Here is a 12,201-nt window from a genome sequence, read left to right on the forward strand (position 1 = left end):
TGTGCAATCCATAAAGTATCTGGTCATTTTCAGAATTAGCTTGCTTTAAAAAAAATGGTCTGATTTAAATCTAAAGCAAAGATACAAAATTTTGTAAATTGAACATTCAATAATTTGTGCAAAGTGAAAAGATTAAATCAACAGCACGATTCTATGTCCAGCAACATGTTAGAAGAAATAATTGCTTCAATGTCCTTTGACAATAGTATCTCATTTGGTCTTCAAATCACAGCATATTTTTGCAAGGTAATTACAAGCTTTGTTAAGTTTGGAAATGCTTTGTAAAATAAATCATGAATAAATAAAATGGTTATCCTGATTTTTTTTTAAAATCAATCTATTTAGCAAAAAAAACTATTGCAGTATAACTTACTAGCCAAATCAAGAAAAGCATACTTAAAATGTGCAAACACTTGTAAAACGACCATGAATTAAAAAAATTCTTTCAGTTTCATACAAGACCAAATGAATCAAAATTCAAATTCTGGAGGTTTCCCACATCAACTGCAAACTATACAAAATAATCATGAATCTAAATCCCGATCTTTTTCAAGTGTTCCTCAAGCAATCACGAACATGCAAGTTATTTAACCATATAACCTATCAACTGAAACAGTGGTACTATTTTGTTTAAATACTCAATGAATTATTAAATAATAAAGTAGAAAGCTGCCTTATGGAAGGCATGCGATAATATACAATAAAACCACAAAATCATTTTCAGCTCCATGAAATAAAAAAATCAGCTGAAGAATGGTGAAATAATCATGAATCAATAGAAACGATATAAATGAAGATGGGACTTGAAACAATTTCAAAAGGAGGACGATAAAATGACAACTGAATAATTTGGTCCAGAATTTGTAAAAGTAAATGGTGATGCCATTCACGTCAAATTTTTTTTGAATGAACTCTCTTCATTATCATTTTCTTTCCTCTCTATTTTTCTTTCCAAACCTAAATTTCCGGAAAACTTCAAATCCATAGTAGCAGTTAATGGAGCGCAAGTACCTCAGATCCTCAGCAGCAGTCAATGGAGCTTTAAGTACCTTGGATCCTTCCCAATGAAGAGTTCCGGCTTGGAACATTGACAATTTCTTTCTATGGATTCTGCTTGAATTCCTCCAGCAAGTTGTGTATCGATTACATAGAAACTCATCATTTATATCATACTCTGTTCAGCTTGAATCATTCAGCCAATTTGATTTGTTAAGGTGGTACATAGCAGCTTGTTTCATTCAAAGAGGCCCTCAATCCTTCTAAACAATGTCACACTGCTTAGTTCCCTAACTTCCAATAACTGAATGAGTTTGCAAAAGCTCATGCAAAATATATTGGGAAAACCATGGGAAAGTTCAAAACTGTAATTTTGAACTTGTGGCACATGACCATGCTGAGCAAAAATACCCCCTTTTTGTAGTAAATCAATCCATTTTGTAATGATCGATTCCAACCACGCCATAAAATTGACAGACAATTCTAAATATAATGGGTGACTGAGAAATGCAAATATATTCATCAGGAAATGTTTCTGATGATTCACTCTTCTTCTTGAGAAACAATAAATACCAACAATAGAGTTCTTTTCTACATGAACTGTAAAAAAATAAAATGAGATATTATAAGGACTTCTATAACATGAAAAATTCAGTGTTCCTATTTTAAAAAAAACTGTAAAGAAAACCATGGTAGTTTCCTTGTTCAACATATTCAATGGATTAAAAAATCCTTGTAAATATATAAACTTTCACTATTTCCATGCCAGTATCATATTTTAATGACAGAAATATTACTATGAATGTGCCAAGTGTTTCCTTTTGAAAGTCTGTTCACTTCCTGCTTCATGGCAGCACTGAAAATTTCTACCCCATATCTTTCAAATTGTGAAGATCAATTGTTGAATTAATTTGGTCAGTTTTTCAAGCTGTCAGCTTTCTGTCAAATGCAATATATAATCAATGAAGAACACTTGGCTGGAAATTATTTAACTTGCAATTTCCAAGCAGATACTGAATTCAACAAAGCACAGAGCAATGCAATTAAACTATCTTAATGCATAGCCACAAAATAGTCAAGATGCTCGATAGTACATGAATTATTGAAAATGAACATAAAGAATTGCTCTACTTTGTATATCAAATGGATAGGACAAGGCAGCCATATAGAACTACTAGCTGGATGGCAATGAAAGAGAAATGGGTAGCCATGCATGAAGTGAGGACTTCTACTTACCAAGTGGAGTAAATGCTCGAACAGGACTGGTATCTCTGCTGCTTTCCCGGCTGGCGTCCCTGCTGCAGCCCTGACTTACGCTAGGTCGAGGAATACGGCTGCCCCGAACTTGCAGGAATCAGGATGGGTATAGAGCAGCACAATTACTAAAAAGTAGAGATGCTGACATATTCTTCTTGTAACCATTGTCAGTATCCACTGTCAAAGTTTTAAACTCAAGATTTCAAATGCTGATTGAGACATTTCCCCCCTCTGCTATCACCTTCTCTTCCTTTCAGCTAGGAATATTATCAGTTAATTTACATTCTATTTTGTACAATGAAAAAAAAATCCAGAGAGTAACTAACATGTGGCGAAAAATCAGAAATGCCTTTGAAAGGGGGGCACAGTTAGCAATGAGGTTAGCGCAATGCCTGAACAGCGTCAATGATTTGGACTGGGGTTCAAATCCAGCAGCGTCAGTAAGGAGTTTGTACGCTCTCCCCTTGTCGGCATCTCACCGATACTTCAAAAGGTACTGGGGGTGTAGGTTGATGGGGTGTAAATTGGGCGACACGGACTCGTGCTATGCTGTTAATTTAAATAATTTAAAATTATTTAACAACATGGTATTGTATACACAGATATGAAAATCAAAAAGAAATAAAACAACATTATCCTTCCTTCCAGTATACCTGCTCACAGCTAGAACACAAAGCATTTTTGATTAAAAAAAATTAGCAGGGATTTTGATCATCTTCCAATTGCTAACATCCTATGGCTCCAATAAATAAAACATTAAAGTTTATTTATATTAAAAGCCTATTAATTGGCTGAATTTATCCTCTCAAGATGTTCAGTGATTGCCATCAAGATTAATGTCAATAGAAAAATAATTTGTAGTACTGTAGTTGTTGCTTATAAATTATTTCAGATTCATCAAGCAGTAAACACTTGTGGAAAAATGAACACAAAACCATTTAATGCAATAGATTTCTGTTTGTTTTCAGAGATCTTCCTTTACAGTTTTAGCAGTAATTTAGATACAATCAGACTGCTATTAAATCTACTCTGTTTATTGTATTATTAATTTGCATACATTGAAATTACTGTATATAAACTGCTATTGTTTGCATCTCTGAATTGTTGACCATGACTGACTTGACAGTAATAGCCAAATTAGTCTCATCAGTGAATTTATTTAAAAGATTGCATACTGAAACAGATTTTCCATCAGTTGGAACAAGGAATAAGTAAGTTAGTCTCTTTTGGAGAAGAAAATTGGTATGCATTTGTATGGAAACAAACAAATACGTGCTGAAATTTTTCACTTTATGAAATAATAACTTGCAATATTGTAACAAAATTAGGATGTTGTACACAAAAAGAACTGAGGAAGATCCTCAATAATATTTTCCCAAAGTGTGTCTGCAGTTTTACATTTCACAAATGTTGGTAAAATGCAGAAATATTTGGTTTGTCACAGCAAAAGGCCAAACTAAACTATTTTTTGGAACAATGATAAAATGTAATCAACCTGTGCAACTTAAAATGCAGCAAATGACAATGTTTAGCTCTGAAAATTCAGCAATATCATTTAAGTTACATCAAAAAGCTGTTCTAAAACATTATTAGACAGATGAAAACTAAACTATATAATCTTTATGTTTGAAATCCAGCAGTGAGATTACCCTAAACAAATCTCAAATTTAGCAGATTGTATCACATACTCAAAAAAAAATCCTCCTTGTCATTGGAGGTATCTCTCTCTCAATTTGAACTTTCAAAGAGTTCTAATGATGTGTGCAAGACAGAGTTCTCAAACTGCAAATGTGATAAATACATAAATAAATGATTTTACCCATATTAAAAGTGCATAATTAAAACAGTATTTTTATAGAATGAAACAGGAATGATGAAAATAATGATGGTAAAGAGTGTGAAAAATACATTGCAATTATGACTGTTGCAACAGTCTGGTAAATTTTGAAACTAATTTTTTTAACCATTTGAAATCAATGACTGCCATAATTTGACAATTTCTTCCACGAAGTGTCAAAAATCCACATGTTTGGTATTCCCAGTAAAAGTTCAAAATGCAATAATATGACATTGGCATATCATACTTAATTATTGGACATAATTTGCAACAAAAAGCATTCAGTCAATTCAGATAGCATCAGTTATGGTTGACCACCTACACCGATTATTTTGATCACATTTGGCAATTGGGCTGCTGGCAAGATTTATTCCCCATCTCTAATGACCCTCCAGAAGGTGGTGATGAATCACCTTCTTCAATTGCTATAGACCAGAGGTGGCCAAACTACAGCTACCAGGCGAACTGCGGCCCAATGCCCATTTTTAAATGGCCCAGGGTGAATTTTAAAAATGAAATGGAAAATAGTCAATGAGAACCTAGTCTCCAACAATTAATTGCACTTTTTAGTTTCAACACAGTTGTTACTGCCATTTTAAGCAGTGACCAGACCCACCGCTGCAATATTACTCATTGATGAAAATGCTTACCTCAGTTAAATATTTTTTTTACATCAGTTGATTAAACATGGCAGAACCAAAAATAAAGAAAATAATAAGGGAGTGCAGTGGGAAAATGAATACTTTATCACAGATTGCAAAGAGAAATGCAATTTGTTTGATTTGTAAGGAATTTATTAACTTTAAAAAAAAACTTTATTTATAATAATTTAAAAAAAGGATAATACAATCAAACAAGAACATAAAAACCCCCTTGTTACAAAAATACATTAGTAAGATAAATAATCTTAAATTAGTAAATTAATAACCAACCCCCATCCCACAACCCCCCCTAAAAAAAAAACCCAAACTACCCCTATTTCTACAAATTACTGGAGCTTTATACAAAGACTAAAATACGGCAGTATAACATATATAAAAATTAAAATATCTTAATTAACATATACTAAGACCCATATATTTTAAATATGGATCCCACATTTAATAAAAAAGGAATAATTATTATGTAATCTACATGTTATTTTTTCTGAATAGATACAAGATTTCAACTCATTTTGCCACCTTTGAATACTAATCTCTACATCATCTTTCCATGTTACTGCAATACATTTTCTCGCAACAGCTAAAGTTAAACGAATAAAAGCAATTTGAAATTTATCCAATTTCAAACCCCTTAAATCTGTCATAATTCTGAATAAAAATAATATAGAATCAAGCAATAATTGAATAAAATATAAACACTTGAAAAATTGCCTAACTTTTCACCAAAAATTTTGCACTTTTTCACATAATCAAACCAAATGTAAAGAAGTCCCTTTTTGTACTCCACACTGGAAACATAAATTTGAATCCCTAAATCCATATCTTTTCAACTTCTCCGGTGTCAAATATATACAAAATAATAATTAATTAAATTATACCTTACATTAATCAACTTAGTTACCGCATTCTCACATATCTTTAACCAATCCTCCTCCAATATAGTAAGTTGTAAACCTTTCTCCCATTTACTTTTTATTCTGAAAACACCAAGTTTCTTCTCTTGCAACAAACTATACATTTCTGATATAAATCCTTTATTCAAAGAATCTGTAATTAATTTTTTCAAATCTAGACAGATTGGAGAGTTTAATTTCTTGTCCAAAGTTTTCTTTTAAAAAGGCTCATATTTGATAAGCAAATATTGAATTCATTGAAATATGAAATTTTTCTTGTAATTGATCAAATATTGAATTCATTGAAATATGAAATTTTTCTTGTAATTTTCCTTTCTTGAAAAGATCCTCTACCCTTTGAATACCTTTTGAATCCCATTCCTTTAAATAATAACTATCCATTGAAAGTGGTATAATCCTTTTCTATATATAGGAGTCCGACCAGTAATTTTACACTTAGCTCCAATTATACAATCTCTCTTATGCCAAATATCAATTGAATGTCGAAGTACAGGAACATTACAAGACTACAAAAAACTTGGTCTCCATTTATATATAAAAGAAGTTACATCACTTTCTGAAAGTTGAATTAATTCTACTCTCGGCCATCTAGGAATATGCACCCTTTCTAGCATTCGATTAATACATTTCAGCTGTGCTGCCTCATAATAATTTTCAAAATTAGGTAACGGAAGACCCTCCTAATGTATTTTTCCAAGTCAATTTTTTCAATGAAACAGTAGAAACTCTTCCACAAAAATAAACGAACGGCCAAATTTAGTTCTTTAAAAAAGGATTTTGGAATGGGATTCAAAAGATACTGCATTCATGGAAAGACATTTATCTTAATACAATTCACCCTTGTTATCAAAGTTAAAGGTAAATCTTTCAATTTCTTCAAATCTGCTTTAATTTATCTTAACAACAGTTTATAATTCAGCTGATATAACTGACTATAATCCACATTTATTATAACTCCTAAATACTTTATCTTTTCAGACCAACGAAACTGAGTAATCTGTTTACACTCTGAATAATCATCCTTTGAAACAGGTAATAATTCACTCTTGTCACAATTAATTTTATATCCAGACATCTTTCCATATTGTTCCAAATATGTCTGTAGATATACTAAAGATTGTTTAGGGTTTGTTAAATAAATTAACACATCATCTGCGAATAGATTAATTTTATATTCATCCTCCCCAACAGTAAAGCCTTTAATATTAACATTTTGTTTAATAGATTGAGTTCAAGGTTCGATCACTAAAGCAAATAAAGCTGGGGACAATGGACAACCCTGTCTCGTTGATCTTGATAAAGTGAATGATGAAGAAATTACTCCATTTGTTACTACCCTAGCTGAAGAGTTATTATATAAGGCTTTTACCTATCCAATAAAAACTGGACCAAATTTAAAATGTTCTAAAACTTTAAATACAAAATGCCATTTAACACGATCAAAAGCTTTTTTCTGCATCGAAAGCCACTACCAAAAGGTAAATCACTTTGTTCTCTAGAAGCATTAATTTACGTAATTAATTTAACAATATTATCAGCTGAATAAAAATTTTGAATAAATCCTGCTTGATCTTCATGAATTAACTTTGGAAAATATTTCGCTATCCTATTTACCAACACTTCAGCTACAATTTTATAATCTACATTTAACAAAGAAATTGGTATATACAAGGCTACTTTTAATGGATCTCTATCTTTTTTTGGAATAACCGTAATCGGTGATCTCGAAAAAGATTCCGGAAGAGAGGACGTTTCTACTGCTTGTTCTAATACTTGTCGAAATACCGGAAGTAGTAAATCATAAATTCCTTATAAAATTCCAACGTAAATCCATCCTTTCCTGGAGATTTCCCATTAGGCATCGTTTGTAACACCTCTTTAATTTCCATATCCGTAAAAGAAGAATCTAACTCTTGAATTTCGAAATCATTCAAAAATGGAAGATCTAACCCAGCCAAAAAAGATTCTACTCCATCAACATCTTGCTCAACCTCTGATTTATATAAATCCTGACAAAAAGAACGAAATTCATCATTAATTTCTTGAGGTTTGTAAGTAATTTTCATACCTTTTTTAACAGCATTTATTGTCCTAGAAACTTGTTCCATTTTCAACTGCCAAGCTAAAATCTTATGCGCTCTTTCTCCCAATTCATAATACGGCTGTTTAGATCTTTGAATTAACTTCTCATACTGATATGTTTGTAAAGTATTATAATACATTTTCAAATTAGATAACTGTATCTTTTTATCTTCAGAGACATTCCTCTGCAGGTCTTTCTCCAAATTTTAATCTCTTCGTCAAGCTTATTACTATCTACCAAATATTTTTTCTTAACTTCAGCAGTATAACTAATAATTTGACCTCTTAAATATGCTTTCAAAGCATCCCATAACACAAACTTACTTTGCACTGAATTCTCATTTAAATGTAAAAACGTAGTAACTTGATCTCTAATAAAAGTAATAAATTCTAGCTGTTTCAATAACGAAATATAAAATCTCCATCTATAACTAATTGGAACCATGTCAGAACTAACACATGAAATCAATAAAAGTGAATGATCTGACAACATTCGGCTTTTATAATCGGCACTATTCTCCGTTGTAAAAAGGTGCACGGGAGCGCCACGCTGAGCGCTTCTGGTAGTGTAGCCGAGTGCAGGGGGCGCGAGTATGAGCTCGTCAGCGCACCTTTAGGCACGGCGACACGTCTTCACTTGAGACCCGATCCTGTGCGCTAGTGCACACATGCGCGAAACCCTCAAGCGGGACTGGGCTGTGGGGGGCCCATCCATCACCACGCTGACAAAGTCAGCCCAGCATGGAGAGGGGTCCAGACCCACAGCCAGGCTGCTAGAGAGGTAAGTGCAATACATGAAGAGGAGGAGGAAGAAGTTATTGACTATTTAGATGAAGAAGATCATAAGAAGCCTTCTTTTGGCTGCTGTTAACATTATGGAGGGTCAGCCTAGAACTTTAAAGGCACCTTCACCACATAAGTCGCCAAGTCTGCGGAGCCCTTCACCTGGACCTGATGTGGAAGCTATGTTAGAAAGGATAATTAAACAAAATGAAAATTTGATGGACTATATATCTACTAGCTTTAATAGTATTGATGAACAGTTTGCTGAATTAGAGTCAGAATAACTGATATGCCTGAGAATATTGCTTCAATGAAGTTGGTCATTAATGAATGTTTGACAGCTGTTGATGTGGTTCAAGACAGTGTGAAGAATGTTGAAGATAGAGTTGACCAGATTGAAGAATCTATAGCTGGATGGCAAATGGAGAAGAAAAGCTTTTTGCAGAAGATGGATTCATTGGAAAATCAAAGTCGTCAAAATAATATTAAAATAGTGGGTTTACCTGAGAGTATTGAGGGAGTGAATCCTACAAGGTTTTTTAAAGAATGGATTCCTGATGTTTTGGGTTCTGAATATTTTCCTGAGGGTTTGGAATTAGACAGAGCCCATTGAGCTTTAAGAAGGAAACCTTTGTCAGGTCAGTCACTGCGGGCAATTTTGGTAAGATGTCTTAGGTGTCATGATCGGGAGATGATTTTACGTGCAGCAACTCAGCAAGCTCGTATGAATCAAAACCCGATGATGGTACAGGGTAATAAGGTCTTTTTTTAATGCAGATTTGAGACAGAAGGAGTTCAATGCAGCTAAAATGGTTTTGTGGAAAAAGGGATATCGGTCTGCTTTTCGATATCCAGCAATTTTGAAGGTCACAATTTTTTGAAAGGGCTCAAGATTTTTTGAAAGGGCTCAAGATGCATTAACTTTTGCTAATTCTTTACCATATTACAAGTTGACTCAAGATCTTTCTACAAAACCCTTGGTGACTATAAATGAAGCTAGAAATGGATGGAGAGGTAGAAAGCTGGAAACTGAACAATTGGTTGATTTGGAGGTGGAAGTTCCAACTACTTCTGAATCTTCATTGGACCATGAACTTTATTATGGAGTTGTCTGGTTGGGGAGAAGACAACGACCCAGTTATTACCGAAGTCATCAGCCACTGTTGGTATTAACCGCACCTAGTTAATAGAGGGGGGTACTGCTTTTGCAGTTTTTTTAGGGGGGGGGTTATTTTAGAGGGGGGAGGGGGTGTTTTGTTTCTTTTTCTTTTTTGTTGTGGGGGTGGATTTATATATTAAGTAGTAGTTTGGAGCCTTAGTTGCATTTGTATTTTTACTGTGTATTTGATTTATTTTAGTTGTAATGTCTAACTTAAATTTTGAAACTTTTAATGTTAAGGGTTTGAATAATCTGATAAGGTGTATGAGCTTATATTAAGAAAAATAAAGTGGATATTGCTTTTTTGCAAGAAACACAATTGACGGAAAAAGAACATTTAAAATTGACAAGGGACTGGTTATTTCATCTTCTTTTAATTCTAAAGCGTGTGATGTTGCTATTTAATTCATAAAAATTTATCTTTTACACTGGACTCAGTATTGGAAAAGAAAGGTAGGGTATTGATGGTTAATTGTAAGATTTTTTCTGAATTATGGACGTTGTTAAATGTTTATGCTCCTAATATAGATGATGAAAAAATTATCTGAAGCCTTTTTGGGATTAAATCAGGCAAATGATAATATATTGGTGGAAGGAGATTTTAATTGTTGTCTAGAACCTTTATTGGATAAATCCCAAAAGTCTGTAAGAAAATTAAAGATGGCGGATCGTTTGGCTGAAATTATGAAGGATTTAAATTTGGTGGAAATTTGGAGAAAGAGGAATCTGACTGAAAAAGACTTTTCATTTTATTCAGCTAGACATGAATCTTATTCAAGAATTTATTAACTTTAATAGCTATCTTTAATAGCCTTATTACAGATTTACTCATTGCATCATAATCATTAAGATGGACACTTGGGCCATGAACTCTATTCACTGAGAGCGCTGCCGCAGGAGCAGACCCATGGAGAGCGAGGAGCGGAGATATAGCACTCTTGTGGGGTCCAATCAATCCGCACAGGTTTTGAACAGCCCAGTAAAGGAGATGATGGTAGTTTTATTTAAAATCCTACAACTAAGGGGTATTGTGCCCAAGATGGCAGCTCCTCTGATCAGCAGCAGCAATGAAGGGTTGCAAACACCAGAGAAGAAAAGGACTGGCGCAGGGCACCAGAAAGTCGGAGATCACCCCCCCTTCTAAGAAGGAAAAGCAAAGGAGACGACCCATGGGAAGGTGACCACAACAGTGAACTAGTGAGGGGGGGGGGGGGCTCTGCCGCTGAAAAAAAAACACACATTTGGTGGGCTTCTAGTGACCCGAGACGAAGCACCCCTCGGAGACTGTGGGCTGCTGGAGACCATCAGGGGACTCGAGCTGGGCTATGAACTGCTGGAGACTGGATTGAAACTGGCTGAAGGGGAACCAGATATCGGAAAAGGAATGCAAGGTGGGTGCTGGAGGGTTCCCGATCATGTCAGAGGTTTGGATCTGAACCTTGGGTTGCCAATGGTTTGCAGTGGACTCTGTGGCTGCGGAGGCTGCAGAATGGACACTCGGTGACTCGGGTGGGGGGGGGGGGGAACAACACACTCTCTTTTTTGCTTTTCTTTCTCTGACTGTAAGAGGCGCTTCAAGCAATTTCTGCCTTACAGCAGGCAAAAGGAAATTCATGCAATATAACAATGTTTTATTACAATGATAATAAATTGAATCTTAAATCTTGAGTTGTGGAGGAAGGTTGGAAACTGCCTTGCCCCCTTCGTGATCTTTTCTCCTGTTCTTATTTAGCACTCTATTTTGAATGTTTTAAAGAGTTTTATTGCATTCATTTAAATTAAATTTAAGAGCAGCAATATAGAAATGCCTACTGTAATATGTGAGTAAATCAATAAACTACTGTAATGTCAACAGTTAAACTGTTCAGTTGTGTCATATAGCTATTTTAATAGAAAATGAATTTTCAACGGCACAGGGTTTTCTGGTCTAAAAAGACTTGTTCTTGCAGTATAACTGGTTGAAAACTGCCAAACTTAATATTGTTTGGCCCATGACTCCTTATATTTTTTCCTTTATGTGGCCCACAACCAAAAAATGTTTGACCACCCCTGCTGTAGACCCAAGGTGGAGTAACCCCACAACATCAAATAGGTATTCTTTTAGGATTTCCAAGAGATGGCAATGGAACCGCCTGACAGCTCTTGTGACTTGACTTCAATCCTGACCTCTAATTTGTATCTTTTTCATCTGACCTTGTGGGTTCGTCCAGGTTCCAATTTTCTCTCATATCCCACCTCTTGCAGTTAAATTTGCCTTTATAATTTCCCCCTGTCTGCAGATGAATGGATCAAAATAAAGGGAGAAGAAACATGAGGTTCATGTAGTATTACAGTCGTATCAATGGGTGATTAATGGTTGGCCCTCACTTGGTGGCCTGAATGGCCTATTTCTTTGCTGTATGATTCTAATTCGACACAAAATTATGAAAAAACACTAAAACATTTCCAAGTCAGATGAAGCGCAACTTGGAAGAGAAACAGCAAATGGCCATCCACCTTTAGAGCCTCTTT

General features: G+C 34.4%; 1 protein-coding gene across 25 annotated transcripts in view; it reads right to left on the minus strand.

Moving 5' to 3' along the window:
* LOC138755198 (CLIP-associating protein 2-like) overlaps positions 1-12,201 on the minus strand; it is a 378,019-nt gene that overhangs the window by 135,958 nt on the left and 229,860 nt on the right. For 22 of the 25 annotated variants that reach the window (XM_069920727.1, XM_069920718.1, XM_069920728.1 and 19 more), the window contains one exon: positions 2,233-2,340. The exons of the other annotated variants lie outside the window; for them this stretch is intronic. In XM_069920727.1, the coding sequence (XP_069776828.1) occupies positions 2,233-2,340 (108 nt within the window). The remainder of the gene's footprint in view (positions 1-2,232; positions 2,341-12,201) is intronic. 25 annotated transcript variants of the gene reach the window in all.

The sequence above is a fragment of the Narcine bancroftii genome, chromosome 2 (assembly GCF_036971445.1).
Source record: "Narcine bancroftii isolate sNarBan1 chromosome 2, sNarBan1.hap1, whole genome shotgun sequence".
NCBI classification, from domain to species: domain Eukaryota; kingdom Metazoa; phylum Chordata; class Chondrichthyes; order Torpediniformes; family Narcinidae; genus Narcine; species Narcine bancroftii.